The sequence below is a fragment of the Trichechus manatus genome, unplaced genomic scaffold (genome assembly GCF_000243295.1).
Source record: "Trichechus manatus latirostris isolate Lorelei unplaced genomic scaffold, TriManLat1.0 scaffold00026, whole genome shotgun sequence".
NCBI classification, from domain to species: Eukaryota; Metazoa; Chordata; class Mammalia; order Sirenia; family Trichechidae; genus Trichechus; species Trichechus manatus.
In genome coordinates, this window is record NW_004443962.1 from 21426874 (window position 1) to 21450384 (window position 23511).

General features: G+C 39.1%; 1 protein-coding gene across 1 annotated transcript in view; it reads left to right on the forward strand.

Annotated features, from left to right (window-relative positions):
• Nucleotides 1-14193, forward strand: part of LOC101351667 (cell surface glycoprotein CD200 receptor 1) — a 147041-nt gene extending 132848 nt beyond the window's left edge. The window contains 4 exon segments of the mRNA XM_023728883.1: nucleotides 7154-7471; nucleotides 7597-7624; nucleotides 7626-7828; nucleotides 12369-14193. Coding sequence (XP_023584651.1) covers nucleotides 7154-7471; nucleotides 7597-7624; nucleotides 7626-7828; nucleotides 12369-12409 — 590 coding nt within the window. The 3' untranslated portion in view covers nucleotides 12410-14193.
• Nucleotides 14194-23511: the final 9318 nt, after the last annotated feature.

Sequence of the window (23511 nt, forward strand, 5' to 3'; positions counted from 1 at the left end):
CAGAGACTCAGAGACTTGCACACCAATGTTCACTGCAGCACTATTCACAGTAGTCAAAAGGTGGAAACAACCTAAATGCCCATATCATTGTGTTTTTAATTTGTGTTTTCTTGATGGTTAATAACATTGAATATCTTTCTACATGCTTATTGGCCCCCTGTATATCTTTTTTGAGGTCAAATGGCTGCTCAAATAATTTGCCCGTTTTCTATTGATGTTTTAATTATTGAATTGTAACAGCTCTTTATATATTCTGCATCCCTTTGTCAGATGTAAGCATTGCAAATATTTTCTCCTGTTCTGTGGTTTGCCTTTTCATTTTCTAAACAATAGCTTTCAAAGAGCAAAAGAGTTTGATTTTGATAATGTCCAATTTACCAAATTTTTCCTTTATGGTTTGTTCTTTTTGTGTCCTAAGAATTCTTTGTATATGCCAAAGCCACAGAGATTGTTTTAAGCTTTCTTCTGGGAGTATTATGGTTATAGTCTTTATATTTAGGCCAATCATTCAATTTAAGGTAATTTTTGGTATATGCTGTGAGGTAAGGTTTGAGATTGTTTTTTTTTTTTGCGTATTGATATCCAGTTTTTCCATCAGCAGTTATTGAAAATAGTTTTCTTTCCCCATTCAGTTGCCTTAGCATCTTTGTTGAAAATCAGTTGCTAATATATGTGTGGATTTATTTCTGGATTCTCTGTTCTGTTCCATTGATTTATATGTCTGTCCTTTAGCCAATACTAGATAGTCTTGATTACTGTATCTTGAAATTAGGTGGCTTATTTTAAAATTTTAAAAATTGAGTTGGCAACTCTAGGTTTTTTGCAGTTACATGTAAATTTTAGAATCAGCTTCCCAATTTCCACAGAAAAGGTTACTGATTTTGAGTAGATACTGTTTAATCTTTAGACCAATTTGGAGAAAATTGATATCTTAATAATATTGAGTCTTTCAACCTAAGAAGATTTCTGTTCTTTTATACAGGCTTTCTTTATCTCAGCAATGCTGGGCGCTTTTCAGTGTACAGATCTTACGCATCTTTTGTTAAAGTTATTCCTAAGTATTTTGTCCTTATTTAGCACTATTATAAATGAAACTGATTTAAAAATTTTTATTTTCCAATTATTTGCTGCTGATATATAAAAAATATAACTAAAAAAAATCTTTGTACCATTTTATTCTACAGCTTTGCTAAATTCAATGAGTTCTAGTGGTCATTTTATAGAATTCCAACAATCATGTCATCTACAAAAAGAGACAGTTTTATGTCTTTGTTTCTCGTCTTTATGTCTTTTTATTCTTTCTTTATTGCAATGGCTTGGACCTCTACTACAATGTTGGGTAGAAGTACTAAGGGCAGGCATTCTTGCTCGGTTGCTGACATTAGAGGGGAAATATTTCATCATTAAATATTACATTAGCTGTAGGATTTTCATAGATGCCCTTTAACAGTTTTCAAAGTTGTCATGTGTATACATACATACATATGTATGTATGTATATATATATTTAAATGATGAATGGGTGCTAAATCTTGTCAAATGCTTTTTCTACATGTACTGAAATAATCATATGTTTTTCTCCTTTATTCTGTTAATATGGTGAAATTCATTGAATGATTTTTGAGTGTTAAACCAACCTGTTATTTCTGAGATAAATCTTATGTGATCATGTTTTACTATCTTTTTATATATTGCTAGATTTGATTTGCAAATATTTTGTTAAAAATTTTGTGTCTTTTGTTCATGAGCGTTATTGGTCTGTCATTTTTCTTATTTGTAATGTGTTCCCATGGTTTTGGTGTAAGGATAATTCTATCTCCATAAAATAAGTTAGAAAGTGTTCCCTCCTTGTCTGTTTTCTGAAAGAGTATGTGTGTAGAATTGGTATTCTTTTTTAAATGGTTAAATTTGGCAATGTAGCCATTTTATTTTATCAATAAATTCAATTTCTTTTATAAGTATAAAAGTGTCAGTATAAAATAGGTACAAAATCTCTTTGGATTATCTGTTTCATCTCAAATGAGCTTTGAAAGCTGTGTCTTTCAAGGAATTTGTCTGTTTCACCTAAACTATTGAATTTTATTAATATAAAATTGTTAATAATATCTCTTATTATTCCTTTCATGAACATAATGTCCATGTTAATATCTCCTCTTTTATTCCTGATATTAGAGATTTTTTTCTCTCTCTCTTTTTCTTATCAGTATAGCTATGTGATTATAAATTTTGATGATCTTTTCAAAGATCCAGCTTTTTAGTTTGTTAATATTTTATATTGTTTATTTTCTATTTTGTTGATTTCTGCTGTTACTTTTATTATTTCCTTCCTTTTGTTTTTAGTTACTTCAGGTGGATTATACACATTTTTTTCTTTTGTAATTAGCATCTAATGCTATTAATTTCTGTCTAAGCACGGCTCTGGCTGCATATGACAGGTTTTGATATGTTGTATTTTAATTATCATCCAGTTCAAGGTAGTTTCTAATTTTGTTAAGGATTTCTTCTTTGACCAAAGTGTTACTTAGAAAGGTATTTAACTTCCAGTTATTTGGGGTGAACTTAATAGGCAATTGTCTATATGAGAGGAGCCCTGGTGGTGCAGTGGTTAAAGCGCTCGGCTGCTAACTGAAAGCTTTTTCAGTTTGAACCCACCAGCCGCTCCATGGGAGAAAGATGTGGCAGTCTGCTTTTGTAAAGATTTACAGCCTTGGAAACCCTATGGGACAGCTCTACTCTGTTCTGTAAGGTCACTATGAGTCAGAATCGACTCGACGGCCATGGGTTTGGTTGGTTTTGGTTTGTCTATATGAAATGATTTCCCCAATGCGTGGGAAAATCCTGTTTTGTTCCATACCAGCATCCAATCAGCACATTGCCACTAAACTTTCCCTATCTATTCAATGATGCCTGAAAAGTCCGTAATAGTTAGCAAAATCCTTTCTACCACAATTGGAGACAGATTGAATGCAGGTAGGCCTGGGAGAAGAACTACTTTGACTTAAGTATGTGACAGGAGGGTGGGGAGGGGCACATTGGGCCTAAAGCAGGGCTATGCCAAAACAGGTGGGAAGAGCAGGTCAGAAGTTCATACCCAGGGTAAATTTTGCTGACTTTTGCTTGGCTATAGTAACTTGTATTTTCATGGGCAGCTGCAATTCATAAATGCCCTGAAGAAGGTGAAAAAAATGTGGCTTTCACTAGGAGTTATATTTCCTAACACGTATTCCTCTCTCTACCCTATACCTTTTTCAGAATGCATAGTTTTAGGAGTGGAAGGTCCTGCCCCACCAAACAACTCATTAATGCAGCAAAAGGACAAGGAAAACAGTACTTTGGGTAATTTTCTCTCTTTTAATAATAATTCTAATGGGAGAGTGCTGTGCTCATATAGTTTTTACGTTTTAGGATCTTGAATTGTCTTGTATGTATTTGTAGATGATTGTCTCAATAATATTTATTATGTGTAAGAGTGTTGATAACTTTTTTATTCTGAAATTATTTCTGTTCTTATTTGGCACCTTTTTCAAGAAAGTGATCACTAAACAAACCCATGGTATGTCCAAAGGAAATGTTTCATTCAATTTTGGAAAAATAAATTATTACTCTAGACATTTTTAAAAACAGGTCTTAGCAAGTGTTAGTGATTTATTTTCTATACCCCCTACTTAACCTGTTGTGGATTGTGTGGATTGAATTGTGTCCCCCAAAAATGTGTGTCAACTTGGCTAGGCCATGATTCCCAATATTGTGTGACTGTCTACCATTTTGTCATCTGATGTGACTTTCCTATGTGTTGTAAATCCTACCTTTATGTTTAATGAAGCAAGATTAGAGGCAGTTTGTTGAGGCAGGACTCAATCTACAAAATTAGGTTGCATCTTGCCTCAGTATCTTTTGAGATATAAAAGTGAGATAGATAACAACATACATACATACATAACATACATAACAACATACATAACAACAATAACGACGAGCCTCCTAAACGGTGAGAGGATAAATTTCTCTTTGTTAAAGCCACCACTTGTGATATTTCTGTTATAGTAGCATCTAATGACTACCTCTACCTTCCAAACTTTTATTTAGCATCGTAACTAACTTTTTACTTAAATTAAAAAAAATTTTTTTCTTGTTAACTGAGCACTTTAATGAAAAATAATTATGATGATCTCAAAATGCAATTCTTGGACTCAATAAATATCCTACCTAATTATACTCAATTAATCAACATCAAGAAATGTAATTAGATGTCAGGTCAGCAACAGAAAAAAATAAGCAAAATAACTATGAAACTATAAATCTCAGGAATGGGGAACATGCATGAGTAATTAAGTTACTTTGCTACTTTATATTTAGAAAAAACACAGTTCACATTTGTTTCTTCATATATATATCAAAGAGTTAAATTAAACTTCTGATGATAACAACGTAAAACTATAATCTTTCTAAACTTAAAAGAAAATTCAGTTGCATACAAACAAATTACAGAAATTACAGGACCGTTCATCAGAAGCTTTAATTGTTTGTTGCACTACTTGGGTGTATACAACAAAGCCTCAAGCAAGACCTGAAGAGAGAGATGATTCCTATTTCCAATGAAGACATGATAAACCAGTTGCCATCAGTTCGATTCAAACTGTGCTCCATAGGGTTTTCAATGGCTGATTTTTTTTTTCAGAAATAGATCATCAGGCCTTTCTTCCAAGGCACCTCTGGGTTGACCTGAACCTCCAACTTTTGGTTCACCACGGAGCTCATTACTTGTTTGCATCACCCAGGGGCTCTTGAAGACATGACACATAATATGAAATAGGTGTCCTATGACAACTAGCTACCAATAAGATAATGAAAACAAAGGCCTCATATACAGTAAAACCTGCAAAAGCCCGAACGTGTATAAGGCGGAAACCTGTAAGAGAGGGGAAACTCAAATATTTTCCACTAATAGAGAGCTCTAGAAGAGTGGTAAGACTGCACCCTGTCAAAGGCGGAAAACTTGTGAGACCTGGAAAAACAAGGCGGTCCGCTGAGTTCCCGCTCTCCCAGGTTTCACTGTATTAGCAATTAACTAAGCTTAAAGAGATTTAGTCAATATTATGAAAACATTTAGAGTAATATTTGTGAAGGAAAGCATAATTTATTTTTTGCACTTCCAAAAACAATCATTTCTGAACACTTAAGAATACATTCCAACTTGTGGACTTTCTCTGATGTGAGAAGTTGCAGGTATGGTTTACTGACTTAACTTTTCAGAGTCGTCTTTGGAAGCAGTTGGATCTGGCTTGATTGTAGGAAAATTTGGTGTCTGGTTGGAGAGGCACATTTCTCCATGGCCTGTACTCACTGGAATGCCTTCATTCAGCAGAAGGTCTTTTTTCACTTCAGCCCCTAGGAGGTCGTTGACTCCCAAAGTACTTAACAACTCCCTTCAAGTCAACTATGAAGAGACGACTTAATCAAGACCAGGTTCTTCTAACAGGATCTCAAATTATTCGGAACGGATTTAGTTACATCTGATGAGAATTAATGAGGCCTTTATAGCTAATCTTCCACCAAAATGGCAACAACTAAACAGAGCATGGAAATCATTTGCTTTGTCACTAAAAGTAGTAATTTTTGTAGGACGTGAAGTAAAACCCAAAGGACAGAAGAAAAGCCTTTAAATATCCCTTTAAAGGCATTAAGGTGGAATTCTTCTAACTCCTCGCTGAGAACAACTCCTAGTTTTAAAACAGGGAGCACAATGGGGGACAGCCAGAACACATGAAGATTTGGTGCTGAAGGAGAGTTCTGTGGAACCAGACCTCGAGGACATGCTCCTCCAGCAGCAGCAGGTCTCAGGGCTGCAGAGGCAGAAATGCTCACAAGGGAAGGCTCGCAGGTGCTGGAGTAATATTTGTCCATCATGGCTGCTGTCTTCTGGGCATTAGACAGCACCACTGGGGGGTGGGAGTGGGGACTTATTGCAGTTTTCTTATTCATCAGAATCCCACTGGGTGCCCTCAAGGCTTACCACACTTCACTTAAGGTTGGGAGAGAGAGGGAGGGAGGGAGGCAGAGAGGGAGTTTATAGGAAAGTGTGAGGTTCTATGCTGACAGATGCTTGCAGGTTGCAGGGCTTAATTTTTTACCTTAAAATGTGGACAAAATAGGTCAACTTCTATATTCAATTCTGAGAACTAGATTGGACATACAGAAACAAAATCTGTGAGCAAAGTTCACAGCTGAACTGTCTTGGAGTTTGTGTGACTGAACAGGAAGGAAGGGAGACTCACCCAAAGGCCGTGTTTGGTAACATCCCATACGCGCAACAAGATCCATGTTACAGAAAACTTCTTAAGAAAAACAGCTCTTGCTTTTCTTTGTTTTGTATTTATACTCTATGCTAGAAATAAATATTTCTAGGCATCTCTTACTAGTAGACATCATCATTTTTCATTTTTATGGGATGGCTCAGCTGATTAAATTATAGATTATTTTAAGATCAACTGTCTTCACTGACTTTGTGATTCCCCAAATAAAAAATATGCTAAATAAAAAAAATTCCAGCTTGTTCAACCTTAGTGCTCATCCTACTTATTTGTAATGAAGTACCATGTACTTGCCACTTTATGTTTGTCTGAAGTGCCACCCTTAGGGACAGACGTTTAGTTCTGATGTTTCTAATTTTTATTCTCATCAAAATTTAGGAGGAGATAAACACATCATTAATTAGTTCATTTTATTTCCTGAGGAGAATCAGTTATATGATAAACCTATACAGTCTCTATGATCAAAAGATTAGACTTGAAAACTGTCTTTGCATTTGCTATTCTATTTTCTCATTTTGTCTGTTCTATAGATACCAAAACATTTGAATTAATTTCATAAGAATTTTTAAAAATTTGTCCCACATATAATACATATTGTTTTTCTAATAATATGTAATACAGGAGAAAATTGGTTGATCTTTGGATTTCATTTCATATATACATTTTATGACTATTTGTCATCTAAATCTAATATTTCTAGAACAAGAATGCCACCAAAATAACATTCTAGTATAACTTCAGGTATTATGGATAAATTTAACACATGGAGTCCTTTGCCAAGCTTTTAAAAAAAATCACTCTGCTTTTGTGTGTGTGTGTGTGTGTGTGTGTGTGTGTGTGCAGTGAACACGTTGCTGTCTGTACTGGTGGATACAAAAGCTGTGCTCTCCTGCCATCCTATCCCGCTGACAACTCTGGTGTTAGCAACATGGAAAATCATCTTCAGAGACAACACTTCCTGCACCAGAGCCTACAGAAAAGATACACATGAGACCATGGAAACCAACTGTACTGATAAGGGAATAACCTCGGCCTCCAGCCCTGACCGGAATTCTGCCCTTCAGATTGAGCCAGTGGCCATCACTCATGATGGGCATTACGTCTGTGATATGGTAACGTCTGAGGGGAATTTCAGGCATGGCTATCACCTCCAAGTGTTAGGTAAGGAACATCATGTATCGTGGTATTTCAGATAACCAGATTTGGGACTGAATCACGTGTCTCTGTAAATTCCATATTGCTTATGTAAAGACTGGAGCACCTGTTTTTCCCTTATATCTCTGCAGTGCCCCCTAAGACGACCATACTTTTAACTGTGCAAGGCAGTTGCAGGGAAACCAGCTGCATAGATCTCCTGGACCCCAGAGGGGGACTGTGTCACTAAGCAAGAAGATCAAGGCAATGATATAGTGTCTGTCCAGAGCATGTGCCACTGGGAAGAGGGCAATGTGTCTGCTGTGACCTGCTCTGTCTCTCACTTGACTGGAAACAGGAGTCTGTCACTAGACCTACATCGAGGTAAGTAATTCCTCTTGTTCTGCGTTAGAGTTTTCCGTTCTTTCAGAGAAGTTGTGTTGAGAAGGAAAAAAGAGTGTGCACAGAATTTCAACTGGTTTTCATTCAAGAATGTTCTCCTCACTCCCTATTTTATCCCCTTACCCTCCCCCAAATAAAGAGGTATGTCTAGAAGAATATTACAGATATTTTTTGTAAAAAGCCATATTTTAGAGTGCAGTTTATTCTGTTTTTAATGTTCACTTCTATACTAGTAATAAATTAGTTTATGTTATGCAATTTTAAACAAATACTTATGACTTTAACAGAAAGATAAAGTGTAATTTTCAGCAAATACTTGTCTTTTAATAGCTAATCGAAAGTTTGGCTGGTCATTGGAATCCACCAGCTGCTCCACTGGAGACAGATGTGGCAGTCTGCTTTCCTAAAGGTTATAGTCTTGGAAATCCTATGGGGCAGTTCTACTCTGTCCTATAGCATTGCTATGAGTCAGAATCGACTCGACAGAAATGGATTTTATTTTTTCAGTGGTTTCCTTCATGATCTCCACACCTATATTACATATTTTGATAAATAACTCAAGCCAGAAACCTGCTGGTATCCCACATCATCCTTCTTCCCTATTCCTCATATTCAAAACCAATCACTATGTTTTGTTGATTTTATCTTAAAAATCTTTCTAGAATCTGGACCATTGTCTTTCTTCCTAGTTTATGGCTTTAGGTGAGCCTGTAATCATCTCTCACTGTTACATAGACATGATAGTGTCCATCTAACAGGTCGTCTGGCTTTTAACTTACCTCATTCCAATTTATCCCCTCCACAAACAACCCTTCTTAAACAAAAAACATGTCACTCTTTACCTAAAAACCCTCAATGGCTTCTATAGCTTGTTGAAAGCTAAATCCCTTTGAAAACCTCAGCTTACTGCTCCCATAGCTTCTTGGCTCACTATTTTCCAGCCCTCCTGTTGGCATGTCCACGGTACGTGAGACGAAGTCTCACCATCCTCTCTTCTAAGGAGCATTCTGGCTGCACTTCTTCTAAGGCAGATTTGTTTGTTCTTCTGGCAGTCCATGGTATATTCAATATTCTTCACCACTACCACAATTCAAATGCATCAGTTCTTTTTTGGTCTCCCTAATTCAGTCACCCTAATTCAACCCACATTAATGTTGACCGATTCTTTTGGTACAGTGACTCTGTATTCTTCCATCTTCTTTTAATGCTTCCTGCGTTGTTCAGTATTTTGCCCATAAAATCCTTCACTACTGCAACTTGAGGCTTGAATGTTTTCTTCAGTTCTTTCAGCTTGAGAAGTGCCTAGCGTGTTCTTCCCTGGTTTTCTAATTCCAGGTCCTTGCACAAGTCATTATAATACTTTACTTTGTCTTCTCGAACAGCCCTTTGAAACCTTCTGCTCATTTCTTTTACTTCATCATTTCTTCTGTTTGCTTTAGCTATTTGACATTCAAGAGCAAGTTTCAGAGTCTCTTTTGACATCCATTTTGGTTGAATTGGTCTATGTTCAATCATTTCAGGAGGTAGCAAATGATCAATAACCGATGATACTGAAGGAAGAAGTCCAAGCTGCACTGAAGACATTAGGGAAAAATGAGACTCCAGGAATTGGCAGAATAACAATTGAGATGTTTCAACAAACAGATGAAGCGCTGGAAGTGCTCACTCATCTATGCCAAGAACTTTTGAAGACATCTATCTGGCCAACTGACTGGAAGGGATCCATATTTATGCCTATTCCAAAGAAAGGTGATCCAACCGAATGCAGAAATTATCGAACAATATCATTATTATCACACTCAAGTAAAATTTTGTGGAAGATCATTCAAAAGCAGTTGCAGCAGTACATTGACAGGGAACTGACAGAAACTCAAGGTGGGTTCATAAGAGGACATGGAATGAGGGATATCATTGCCGAAGTCAGATGGATTCTGGCTGAAAGCACAGAATACCAGAAAGTTGTGTACCTGTGTTTTATTGACTATGCACTTTGTGGATCATAACAAATTATAGATAACACTTCAAAGAATGGGAATTCCAGAACACTTAATTTTGCTCATGAGGAACCTGTACATAGAACAAGAGGCAGTCGTTTGAACAGAATAAGGAGATACAGTGTGGTTTAAAGTCAGGAAACGTGTGTCAGGGTTGTATCCTTTCACCATATTTATTCAATCTGTATGCTAAACAAATAATTCGAGAAGCTGGACTATATGAAGAAACTCCGCATCAGGATTGGAGGAAGACTCAGTAACAACTTGAGATATGTAGATGACACGTTCTTGCTTGCTGAAAGTGAACAAGACTTGAAACACTTACTGATGAAAATCAAAGACTACAACCTTCAATATGGATTACACCTCAATGTACAGAGAACAAAAATCCTTCCAACTGGACCAATAAGCAACATCACATAAATGGAGAAAAGATTGAAGTTGTCAAGGATTTCATTTTATTTGAATCCTCAATCAATGGCCATGGAAGTCAAGAAATCAAAGGATGCATTGCATTGGGCAAATCTGCTGCAAAAGACCTGTTTAAAGTGCTTTTTAGAAGCAAAGAAGTCACTTTAAGGACTAAGGTGTGCCTGACTCAAGCTGTGGTGTTTTCAATTGCCTCAAATGCATGTGAAAGCTGGACAATGAATAAGGAAGACCGAAGAAGAACTGACACCTTTGCGTTGTGGCGTTGGCAAAGAATATTGAATATACTATGGACTGCCAAAAGAATGAACAAATCTGTCTTGGAACAAGTGCAGTCAGAATGCTCCTTAGGAGTGAGGATAGTGAGACTTCGTCTCACGTACTTTGGACATATTATCAGGAGGGACCAGTCCCTGGAGAAGGACATCATGCTTAGGAAGGTAGAGGGTCACTGAAAAAGAGGAAGACCCTCAACGAGATGGATTGACACAGTGGCTGCAACAATGGGCTCAAGCATAACAACAATAGTGAGGATGGCGCAGGAATGTGTTTCGTTCTGTTGTTCATAGGGTTACTCTGAGTTGGAACCGACTTGATGGCACCTGACAACAACAACAGCAAGTCAACCCATGACAAATGATTTATAGTAGGTTTTTTTTTTTAATGCTCGTTTAGTTTGCACTATTGTAAATTTTTTTTCATTTGCATGAGTATGACATCTCTGGCTGAATTATGAGCTTTTTGAGGGTCCCTCATGATGTCTCAGAGCTTAGCTGACATTCTTCTAATTCAGACATTGAACGGGTTATTTAATGTGATGACATGATCTCTTGGGGCCAAAACTCAAGTGTGAATTTAGAGTTCACATGGTCTTTCAGCTGCCATTTTCACAGAAGAAAAGAATTTGGAACGATGGTTCTAATTAGTCCTATTATATTTTTTCAGTAATTCCCAGGGTCATTACATAGATAAACAGATGAAAGTACAAATAAATAAAATGGCTTGATAAAGGGGTTACAGCAATTCAGTGAGAAAATCACTTCACTGTGTGGAAAATGTTATCAGATAGTGCCCAAAATATTAAGAATAATTCCCTTCAATCAGTATTTGCATGAGAAATTATAAAGTACATTTTCTTTTCTCTTGTAAAATTGAGAAGTAGTGAGCAATGTTTATCCTGCATTCATTCATTCAGAAAATATTTATTAAAAACCTAACCAGTTGCTGTCGAGTCGACTCCAACTCATAGTGACCCGTGTGTGTCAGAGCAGAACCGTGCTCCGCAGGAATTTCAATGGCTGATTTTTTACAAGCAGATTGCCAGGCCTTTCTTCTGAGACGTCTTTGGCTGGACTTGAACCTCCAGTCTTTGGTTAGTAGCCAAGTGCATTCACCATTTGCACCATCATGTGCAAAACACAGAAGTGGTTCCTCAACATTGTTGTGAAAACATGACAAAATAGCAACAACAGAATTGTAATTGAGGAAATATTTTGATTATTACAGCCTGTGAACTTTTAGGGGTATTTTCAAATGCTCTTTTAAATTGTTGACTATAATTTGTTAATTATAAGATCTTTCAAATCATTTATTACCCGTCTATGTTTAAAGGTGCCAGAGTCACAGCATCTCTAGAGATGTTCATATTGATCATTCTCTTTGTTAAACTCTCTCTCCTTTTGGGCCTTCTGGTCATCGAGGGATTCGGTTACTTCAGAGGACAAGTGGCTGCAGGTACAGACTAAACTTTTCCTATACTGGGAAGTATAGGATTCATTAAGAGGAAAACATCATTGTAAGGCATTTGAGTTTACGATGACCTGGGAAAAGCTTTAAGTGTTTTTGGCACATTGCATATACTCCCCCAAAAAGGTTTTGCTAATACCCGAGAGCCCAGGCAGAGGTGCCCTGCAGTGCTGGGGCAAGAGCTGCTTCATTGTAGTTTCAAGCCAGGAAAGACGGAGCCTAACCCACCCGTTGAGAATTCAGTGGGGAAAATGAAGTGTAGCTGGGACCTCTCAAGTGTTTACTTTCAATATTCATGCTTCTGAGGCTTGTGTTCACTCCTGATTAATTATGTATTTTATATTTTTTCCTAGAGCATGAAAATTCAAAGAACTGTAAGTCAATTCAGACTTGATGAGCTATCACAAAAAAGCAGCCATTTGAAATCAGCCTTCGGGTTCAAGGTCTAGCCTCACAGCTCCTGTGACTCTGATACCTTCATGGTTACGAGAATTGATGTAATAGTTTACAAGACCTATTTCAAACTCTTAGCATACAGCGCGTATATACGCACGCGGAGCTTGGTGCCTGCCCTCAGAAATGCCTGTGATGACTCATCTACTCTCCCCTTTGCCCTACCGAGTTCTTGTTTGCAAAAGCGAAACAACGCTGCTGAAGAGGAATGGGGTTCAGCAAAAGGCAACTAACAGTACTGTGTGGTTTTTCTACACACCTCTGGTTCTTTGGATGGTGCTTTCATCCTAGCCTCTTGGTCTCTCCCCTCCTCACTCGTCAGGAGCCTCTTCAAACACTGTGTCCAAGTCAGCTAGTAGCTAATCTCCCATTCCTTGCTTGTTAAAAATTAGCAGGACAGTTGTGTTACATGTTTAGGCTGATTACTGAGTACATGTCCAGGAGTTATTTTTAGCAGTCCTCGTGTTCCTGTAGAAATTAGAAATTGACACCAACCAAGGAATTGTTAGAGTCATTGGAGGCAGCTCTGAATGTCACCTCACTTTATGAGCCCCTGTGTCTCAAGGCCCTTTCTCATCTGCACTCCAGGGTAGAGAAGGTGGCCTGACAACTGTTTAATGATGGTAAGAAGTGGGAGTGCTTGGAGAAACCCTGATCATCTTCTAGGCCAACATAAACTGGTACCCTGTCTTTACTGATACATGTGGTAATCCTATAGTAAGAAGTATCCCTTTATTTAAAGGAAGAAATTTCTTGTGTAAAGGGGCAGGTAATTAGGGCTATTACTTTCATTTTTAGCAAAACTCCAAAGGGAGAAATGACTGTATAATGTCTGGAGGGTACTATATGTCAGCATAGTCTAATTGTTGAAACAAACAACCCTAAAAAATCTCGGTTGTCAAACCACAAAAGTTTAATTCTTGCTCACTTCACACTCCAGTGTAGGTTGGTGGGGCTAGGTAGGGCAGGACGCAGGAGGGATTTTGCTCTGTGCTAACATTTTATCCCGTGGTCCTGCCTTTTTCAGAGTCTTCTCTATTCAACTGGTAAACTGGAAAAGGCGAGAATGGAGGAGTTTATCTGGGAAGTTTTTATGGACCAGGCCTAGGAGTAGCAATCACTCGTGCTCACATTGCATTGGCTAGTACTCAGTCACAAGGCTGTACTAACTCCTAAGGAGGCTGGAAAATGTAGCCTTGGTGCCTTGGAAGAAAAAGAAACAAGTTTGTTGTGCATCTAGCCAGTCTCTGTCCACAGTAAAGAACAGGACTAATACTAATATTAATATTTACTTCATTAGTAATTGAACATGAGTCAACAAATAAATTAGCAAATAATGTCATGTACAGTTTATAACAACTCTTTTCTTTCTTTTTTTTAATTAGAATTCTCTCATGCTTATGACTGGACATAGAACAGAAAGAAATCTGCTAATATAATTCTATAACACTCAAAGATACCTTGACAGAGATTGCTAGTTACCTGGTCCAGTGCTCACCCTCCTCATTCTCCTTGGGGTAGATGAATGACTCAAATGATTTTGAATGACTCAAAATCTTCATCTTTCCCTCCACCCGTGTAATTTGTCAGTTACCTTTATACTTCTGCCCATAAAGAAAGTGTATATTTCTCCATCCCATGTAATTTGCTTTGGCCAATACAATGAGGCAAAAATGGCAGTGCACCAGTTTTGAGCCTAGGTCACAAGAAGTCTTGCAGGTTTTTCTCCTCACTACTTCATGAGAATATACCTGGGCTAGCCTGCTGGAGGATGAAAACATGGAGCAGAGCTGAGTCACTCCAGTCCCAACCTCTACCTCCCTGTTGAGGTCAGCCTAGACCATCCAATAGACTTTCCATGCCCCAGACATGTGAGGAAGCTCAGACAAGATCAGCAGAGCTATCTAGCTGATGCCAGTTGATCTCAGATGTACAAGCAATTGTTGCCACTGAGGTTTTGTGGTTATTTGTTACATAGCATTATCGTGGCATTAGGTAACTGATACACTGCTTAATAACAAAACTCCAGTTTTATTTAGTGTGGAGATACACTTAGCTAAAAGACATTTCTCAGTTTCCCCTTGTGAAAGAGCACTCTAAAACTGAGGCACTTGACGCGACTAAAATGTCTGACAGGTCTGAATAGACTCCGTTTTGTCCTAGGTCCCTGCTTCTGCGTTTTAGAGTACATGATCCGTGACCACGCTTGTTTTGCAACATTCCGAAGTGGCCCACTTGGATTGTTGTAGGAACCAGCTCTGGAAGGAAGGAAACAGAGGTTAAGATTGAGTACCCCAGCCAATAGTAATTCTTGGTAAATGAGTGTTACAGAGCATGTTGAGTATGAACCAATCATATGTACCCCTGTCCTCTTTCCCAGCTTTGTACAGAGTTCTGCAAAATGTAACATAAAGGGCATGTGCTTATGGTCTGTCTTTGGAACTCCGTTTTGAACTTTCATTTTGGCGCTTCCCTATTTGCAAATCTTTCAGTCAGAATAAAACTCTTCTTTTACAGAAACTCTGTTTTATTTTTAACACCTTGCAGCTGAGTATGACCACCCTGTAAGTTTTGGCAAATAAGAAGTAAGCATAAATCTTGTGTAAGATTTTCAGGAAAATCCCTTGAAGAGAAGGGAGGAGACTTCTTTTGCTTTTTCTCCTTACTGCCTCTTTCTGGACTGCAATCTTGATGCGATGATTGGAGCTCCAGCAGCCACTGGGGCCCTGGGTGACCTTGAGGATTGAAGCACTCACTAAGATGGTGGAAAAGAAAGATGGAAGGATCCTGGGCCCTGATGACCATGGAATTGCCATAACAACCCTACACCACTGACCTACAGATTTCTGTCGTGTGAGAGAGAAAGAGAGAATAAACTATTTTGTTCAGGTCACTGTTATTTTGAGTTTTACTCTACATGCAGCTGAACTTAATCCTTACTGATAAAATACTTAGTGTGTCAATCTCAGGGTTTGCAACAGAAGGCTATGTTCTCTTCACGTACATTTTCATGGCTTATTTTCTTTCTTTCCTTGGAGATAATGAACTTAACTTCAGAATATAGGGGTCATAGGAATGAGAGTCATCTTTATGAAAATTTCAGGTTATGTAAACTCAAGGGATGCTTTGGGCTCATGGTGGGAAAGGGCTTGGGAATCTGGGGGTGTGCAAAGATTATCCAATAGTCAGCCAACCCCTAGATGTGTGAGACCATGTCTGCATTATAGGATTAGGAAGATAAAGATGCTCTTGTGGGCACTTGGAGAGGATGTGAGAGGGAAAAGCAGAGGAACTGAAATCTATGGGATTTAACTGTGTTAGTCTTTTTACCATTGCAAGGACCCCATCATTCCTGCAAGAGATTTATGTGAATTCATGCCACTTCTTCTCTACCCTTAATCCTAATTGTGCAGAGGGGCAATGTTTTCACTGTCAGCATTTCCTGGGTGATATTGGATTAAAGGGTCAAAAGCAACAGCCACCCCCCCTCCACCTCCTATCCTGGCACAGAGGTGAAAAAAATATATATTTTTTCTGAACGCACATATGCACACATGTTCATTTACAATAAATTAATTGTGTACCTATATTGAAGAAAACTTGGGGCAGTTTTTAGCAAAACACAATTGAGAGCCGCTAGATGGTGCTTCATCTTAATTCTTTCAGTGTTTTTGCAGCAAGCTAAAGTCTGTTAACCTCAGGAAAAATCATCTTGCATTTTTTTTTCTTTAAATTTTCCATACATCTGCCCCTCCATTTACAAGTTCTTTAGGTCTTCACAGGTGGTAGTTTTGGAATAATTATAAAAAGAAGTGAATATGGTTTAAAATAAAGTTAAGGAGAAAAAATCTTTTCAGTCCCCAAACATGAATTGTTTCACTTACCTTTAGTAGAAATACTTTGTTTACCGAACAAGATGGAGGGGATATTAGTAGTCTCATGTCAGGGGAAGGGGAAATGTAAGGTCTCTTAATTAGTGGTAAAGCCAAGATTAGTACTCACTTTTTAAACTGGAGAGTTGAGATCACCCAATAGCTGAAAGCAAATAGCTGCTTGTTAGTGTTAATGATAGCAGATGGTTAGAACCACAGATAAAGCTAGCTGGCCTTCACTTCCTGGGCCTTCCCCCAGGTTTCCTCCCCCATCATGTTTTAGAGTTTTACATGGTATTCTAGAGGTGGAAGGAAGCTACAGATAAACTAGGCCAACTTCCTCATTTTACAGAAGAGGAAACTGAGATTCTCAGAGTTAAGTGACTTTCGAGTGTTACTAAGAAATCAGCTGCCACGGAAACCTGCTTTTCTTACTGCAGACAGTACTCACAAAGTGGGCTTTACAGTTTATTTCATTTGTGGTGAGACTTGGAGACCAAGAGAGAATTATGGGAGTCTTCTAAAGGATCACAAGATGAAAAAGTGAAATAATGAATACAACTTTCATGAGATTAATTACTGTCTTCAAGGAAGGGTTGGATATTACTGCCATTAAAAATTGAGTGCCATCACATGTCAAGTACATCACATGCTAAACTTTGAGGGTGCAAATGCAATGGAAAGATTTAAAAAATCGATTGTTTAAGTCTTACTTGAGCTCTTTCTACTATCTGGAAAGAAGAGAACGGGTAGAGGAGAAAAATCTGTTTAGGAAAACACACCAACAGTTTAGGCAGGAAAGGTAACACCCAGATTGTAGAATGGACAGGGGATATCAAAGTGAAGGAAGCTAGAATACTCAGCACAGTAAAATTCAAGAAGTGCCTTCATTAGATCACATAGACAGCTGGTGGCCCTTTGGGAGTCCAGGAAAGGAGGAAATAGAATAAGCCCTAGAGGCAAGGAGAGAGTTGGCTATCATAAATTCTTTATGATCGGATGGCCGAAAAATTCTAGAATTAAGGATGCCTCTCTGTGAACCTTCAGTTAAAGTCTATTACATATAACAGTCTTCATGTGATTAATGGTGCTTTAGCAGGGATGGATTATCTGAAAAGCAAGGTAAGCACCGTGCTTACCTTGCTTACCAGATCATCTGTATTGAACAATTTCACATGAGTTTCATTTTGATGTGGTGAAAAAATGTGAAATTGTTCACTACAGTGATTTAGTAAGCAAAGTAAGCACCGTGCTTACCTTGCCTATTGGATACTCTGAAGGAAGAACGAACTCTGCCCATGCTGTTGTTGTTATTAGGTGCCATCCAGTGAGTGCCAACTCATAGCGACCCTACGTACAACAGAATGAAACACGGCATTAATCCTGTGCCATCCTCATGATCGTTGTTATGCTTGAGCCCATTGTTCTAGCTACTGTGTCAGTCCATCTTGTTGAGGGCCTTCCTCTTTTTCACTGACCCGCTACTTTACAAGCATGATGTCCTTCTCCAGGGACTGGTGCCTCCTAATAACATGTCCAAAGTACGTGAGACGAAGTTTTGCCATCCTCACTTCTAAGGAGCATTCTGGCTGTACTTCTTCCAAGACAGATTTTTTTCGTTCTTTTGGCAGTGCGTGGTAAATTTAATATTTTTTGCCAACACCGCAGCTCAAAGGCGTTGGTTCTTCTTTGGTCTTCCTTATTCATTGTCCAGCTTTCACATGCATATGAGGTGATTGAAAACACCATGGCTTGGGTCAGGTGCACCCAACTGGGTCAAAGATTTGCCCAATGCAGTGCTTTGTTTGATTTCTTGACTGCTTTTTCAATGGGCATCGATTGTGGATTCAAGTAAAATGAAATCCTTGACAACTTCAATCTTTTCTCCGTTTATCATGATGTTGCTTACTGATCCAGTTGTGAGGATTTTTGTTTTCTTTATGTTGAGGTGTAATCCATACTGAAGGCTGTGGTCTTTGATTTTCATCAGTTAGTGCTTCAAGTCCTCTTCACTTTCAGCAGGCAAGGTTATATCATCTACATAATACAGGTTGTTAATGAGTCTTCCTTTAATCCTGATGCCAAGTTCTTCTACATACAGTCCAGCTTCTCGGATCATTTGCTCAGCATACAGATTGAATAAATACGGTGAAAGGATACAACCCTGATGCACACCTTTCCTGACTTTAAACCACACAGTATCCCCTTGTTCTGTTCGAACGACTGCCTCTTGATTTACGTACAGGTTCCTCATGAGCAAAATTAAGTGTTCTGAAATTCGCATTCTTCACAATGTTATCCATAATTTGTAATGATCCACAAAGTCAAATGCCTTTGCATAGTCAATAAAACATGGGTAAATTTCTTTCTGGTATTCTCTGCTTTCAGCCAGGATCCATCTGACATCAGCAATGATATTCTTCATTCCACATCATCTTCTGAATCTGGCTTGAACTTCTGGCAGTTTCCTATAGATGTACTGCTGCAACTGCTTTTGAGTGACCGTCAGCAAAATTTTACTTAAATGTGATATTAATGATATTGTTTGATAATTTCCACATTCTGTTGCATCACCTTTCCTTGGAATAGGCATAAATAGGAATCTCTTCCAGTCAGTTGGCCAGGTAACTGTCTTCCAAATTTCTTAGCTTAGATGCGTGAACACTTTCAGTGTTGCATCCATTTGTTGAAACATCTCAACTGGTATTCCCTCAATTCCTGAAGCCTTGTTTTTCACCAATGCCTTCAGTGCAGCTTGGACTTCTTCCTTCAGCGCCATTGGTTCTTGATTATATGCTACCTCCTGAAATGGCTGAACGTCGACCAGTTCTTTTTGCTACAGTGACTCTGCGTATTCCTTCTATCTTCTTTTGATGTTTACTGCATTGTTCAGTATTTTGCCCATAGAATCCTTCACTACTGCAACTCGAGGCTTGAATTTTTTATTCAGTTCTTTCAGCTTGAGAAATGTCAAGTGTGTTCTCTTTTGATTTTCAAACTTCTGCTCTTTGCATATTTCATTATAATACTTCACTTTGTCTTCTTGAGCTGCCCTTTGAAATCTTCTGTTCCACTCTTTTACTTCATCATTTCTTCCATTTGCTTTAGTTACTTGACTTTCAAGAGCAAGTTTCAGAGTCTCTTCTGACACCCATTTTGGTCTTTTCTTTCTTTCCTGTCTTTTTAGTGACCTCTTGCTTTCTTCATGTATGATATCCTTGATATCATTCCACAACACATCTGGTCTTTGGTCATTAGATTAAATGTGTCAAATCTATTCTTGAGGTCTCTAAATTCATGTGGGATATACTCAAGGTCATACTTTGGCTCTTCTGGATGTGTTCAATTTTCTTCAGCTTCAACTTGAACTTCATATGAGCAATTGATGGTCTGTTCCGCAGTTGGCCCCTGTCTTTGCTCTGACTCTACCCATAGTCAGAGTAAAATATGCAGCTGAACTTAATCCTAATTGTGCAAGAGGGCAACAGCTGGCAGGACTGATGATGAGAAAACAGTAAGCAAGAATTGGTCTGGGATTAGAAGTTTAGGGTGAGAGATGACAAGAAACCACCAGGAGGTGAGCACTCTGTCAGGCAGCTTCAGAAAGTTGAGGACAGTGCTGAACTTACCACCATTACTGCACTAGGTGGGGCTTGAGTTATTTTATTTGGATACTAAAGAAAAAGGTTATCCCAGAAGGTTGGGACCCTGGGCATTGCAAAAAAAATTAGGACAAAAAAATTCACAGTCTACCTATGGTGTTATTAATTTAACCCTGAGGATTTAAATATACTATGTCCTGATAGAGGAGCCCTGGTGGTGCAGTGGTTAAGCATTTGGCTGCTAGCCAAAATGCTGGCAGTTTGAATCCACCAGCCACTCCTTGGAAATCCTATGTGGCAGTTCTACTCTGTCCTACAGGGTCGCTATGAGTCGGAATCGACTCAATGACCATGGGTTTGGGTTTTTTTGGTTTATATTATGATAGAAGAGAGAAGAACTTCACAATCTTTGAAGGTCCTGGTAGGATTTAGATCTAACATTTACCTGCATGGTTCCCTGTGGCTTACAGCTTGTAATTTTCTGAACTAGAGAGACTTCACAATGAGGAAGGCACACATAGAAGCAGATCACTAAGATTCAGTATGCTACAATACAGGTATATACACAGTGAAATTCTCACCTTCCATGAAGGAGACCTGGATTCAATTTCCAGTCAATGCACCTCATGCACAGTCACAACCCATCTGTCAGGGAGGCTTGTGTGTTGCTATGATGCTAAACAGGTTTCTGCGGAACTTGAAAGACTAGGAAGAAAAGCCTGGCAATCTACTTTTATTTCTGAAAATCAGCCAACAGAAACCCTATGGATCACAAAAGTCTGCGGTTGCCATGAATTGGTATTGATTCAACCGCAGCTAACAACACTAGTTATCAAAGGAAGGGAATACCTGATTCAGATTGAAGGTGTGACTTGTGATTTGTAGTTTAGGAAAGGATTGGGTGACTAGGAGGTTTTCAGTTTCAAGAAACAAAGTTGCACTCTGACTTAATCAATAAGGATGTTTATTATTAGACATTAAAAAAAAAAAAAAGTCCAGAAGTAGGGCCAACTTCTAGTTTGGTTGTCTCAGTGGCTCTGCAAAGCCTTGGAGGACTTGGATTCTATCCCATCTCTCTGCTCTGCCATTACCCTCAGGCTGGAAGTAAGAGGATGGTAGACCACAGTCAGGCCCAGCATGTCCAGAGACAGAGGACTGACCATCTATTCCTGGACCCCATCTTACTAGTGAGGGCCAACAGCCACTGCAGGCTTCCCCTATTGTCTTGTTGGCCAATGTCACGTGAAAACTCTGCAACCAATCTCCAGCAAAGGGACTGAGATGATGATGACATTGATCGGGATTCTGTGGAGCAGGGGCAAAAGTCAGCTTCCCTGAGGCACACAGCTTGATGGGAAAGGAGTGGACGCCTGAACAAAACTGGGGCTTTATCAAGAAGGTAGAAGTGAAGAAGGCTTGCAGAAGCCTTGATGAAGGAGATAATAGTCAAACTGAGTCTTAAAAGATGCACAAGAACTCCCCAGGTGGGCCCAAGACAGGGAAGAAAGGCATACTAGGAAGAGAGGACAGCACGGGTAAAGGTAGGTGGTGTGGCAGGTGTGTCTCTTTCAGGGAAGTGGGGAAACTGCCTGTATCATCTCTTCACACAAACCCTACATTTCACAAAGTCATTTGGGGACAGAAGACAGAGACAGAAGAGAAACTTACTGCTACTCTGCTACAATTGCCAGGACAGTTTTGCAGATCCAGCAAATCTTGATGAATTTATAATGTTTTCTGAACAGAATGTCCAAGTCTTCTGACTGATTCACCCATCAGTAATTTCAAGATGCAGAAGGGAGCCAAGAACATTGGTTTATACACAGTGGAGGATTAGAAGAGAGGCCAGGGGACCTCAGCCTGGAGAAGCAGTGGGTCTGATGGATGGTGTTACTCATTTCAGAGATGCAGGATTCTGGTTCTGACTGTCTGGGTAAAGCTGGCAGAGTTGAGACACTTTTTCTTACCCTAGTTTCCCCTTATAGTATAAAAATAATCTCTTAATCCAAGAGAGGGTTTTGAGGATACTCTTTATATGTTAATAAATTTCCCTGTGAAAGGTGCTGTAGAAACGCAAAGTCTTGTTATTTGTCCTACCTGCTTTCTTAATGCTTTTCATGCACACGTTGGTCTATAGAAAAAATTTGGCAGTGGACCCTTCCCCAAAACTTCTCTTCTCCATAAGACACAGAGGTGCTGAGCCTGCACACCCCAGACCTATGGTTCCCATTCCTGTTGGGTGGTCCACACTCTAAGATGCCCACATCTCATGGAGAGAACTCCTCAGAGGCACAGTAATCACTCAGGAGGAAAGAAACCAGGATCTCTGCATAGGTAGAGGAACATCACTGATGAATCAAGAATATTTGCAAATTTAATGAGAGAGAGGGGGAAAAAAATCACAGGCCCTAGACTCAGAAAAGTAAATTTAAACAAGATACAAAATATAAGAAGAATCGTGAAGTTGAAGCAGATGTTATATTCTTAGGGGAAGAGAAAATGAATCACTTTCTAAATCACTGTTGATTTGCCTGTTAGTAACAATGGGATCTTTCTGGGGAAACAAGGTTGCATATCGTTATGAGACTGATCATCTACTCTTGCTTCTTAAGATGATGAAAATGCCTGATTGTATAACAGCTCTTTAGTTTCTCTTTTGTGTTGTCTTTGTGAAAATGGACTGCCAGAGCCCTATTGGGGAGGGTGGTTTGTGGCGAAGACAAGAGTTGACTATGTTTCTGAAGGGCATCATGTCTACATGCAGCTTCCCAGGGTCCCGTGGGGTCGCAGAGCCTGGACAGGAAGGGGGTCTTCTCTGTGTGGGCAGGTCATGCTATTGCAAAGACTAATCTTGTACGTGGTAACCCTTGGAGTGAACACAAACACTTCTGGAGATCTGAGTGAGGCAGTGTGGGAGACAGGGAGCTGGACCAGGTTATGCCTTTTGCATCTGACTATGAAAGCTTACAGCTTATTTATAATTCATGCACTCCTGATTTTAAAGCTTTTGGCCAGAGGACACCATCTGTGACACAACACCTTTAAAGAAACTCTCCTATGGACTTTTTCATATTCTGCATAATGGAAGATTGCAACACCATTTACAAGACATTTGAAAACCGAGGAACCATCCGAGATGTCAGCTCCAAGAAGCTGCAGTAACTGTCTTGGGAATAGAAGGAATGATTAAACAACCAGCATTCCAGCAAGAAGCATCTGTCTTTTGTTTTTCTCCCCAAAGTGACATAAAATGTGCGAGGAAGGCGGCCATTTCAGTGGGGGCGAAGCAGCTCGGCTGTTGGTAAGTAACATTTTCCACCATTCCCTTACAACTGAACCCCAAATCCCATTAGTGTCCAACTGCCTATCAGGGGAGGGTGTTTGCTGATGCAGAGCCCCTGTGCCCTGGAGGGTGATTAAATGGCCGAGCCTAGGGAGGAGCTGGATGTGAAATCTTATCCCTATGCCAAGCCTGGCTCGAGTTTTTACATTTTTTCTTTTTTCAGATTTCTATCCAAAACATGCTTTCCTTGGCAGCCTCCCCAGAGGACGGTGAAGTCATAGCACAG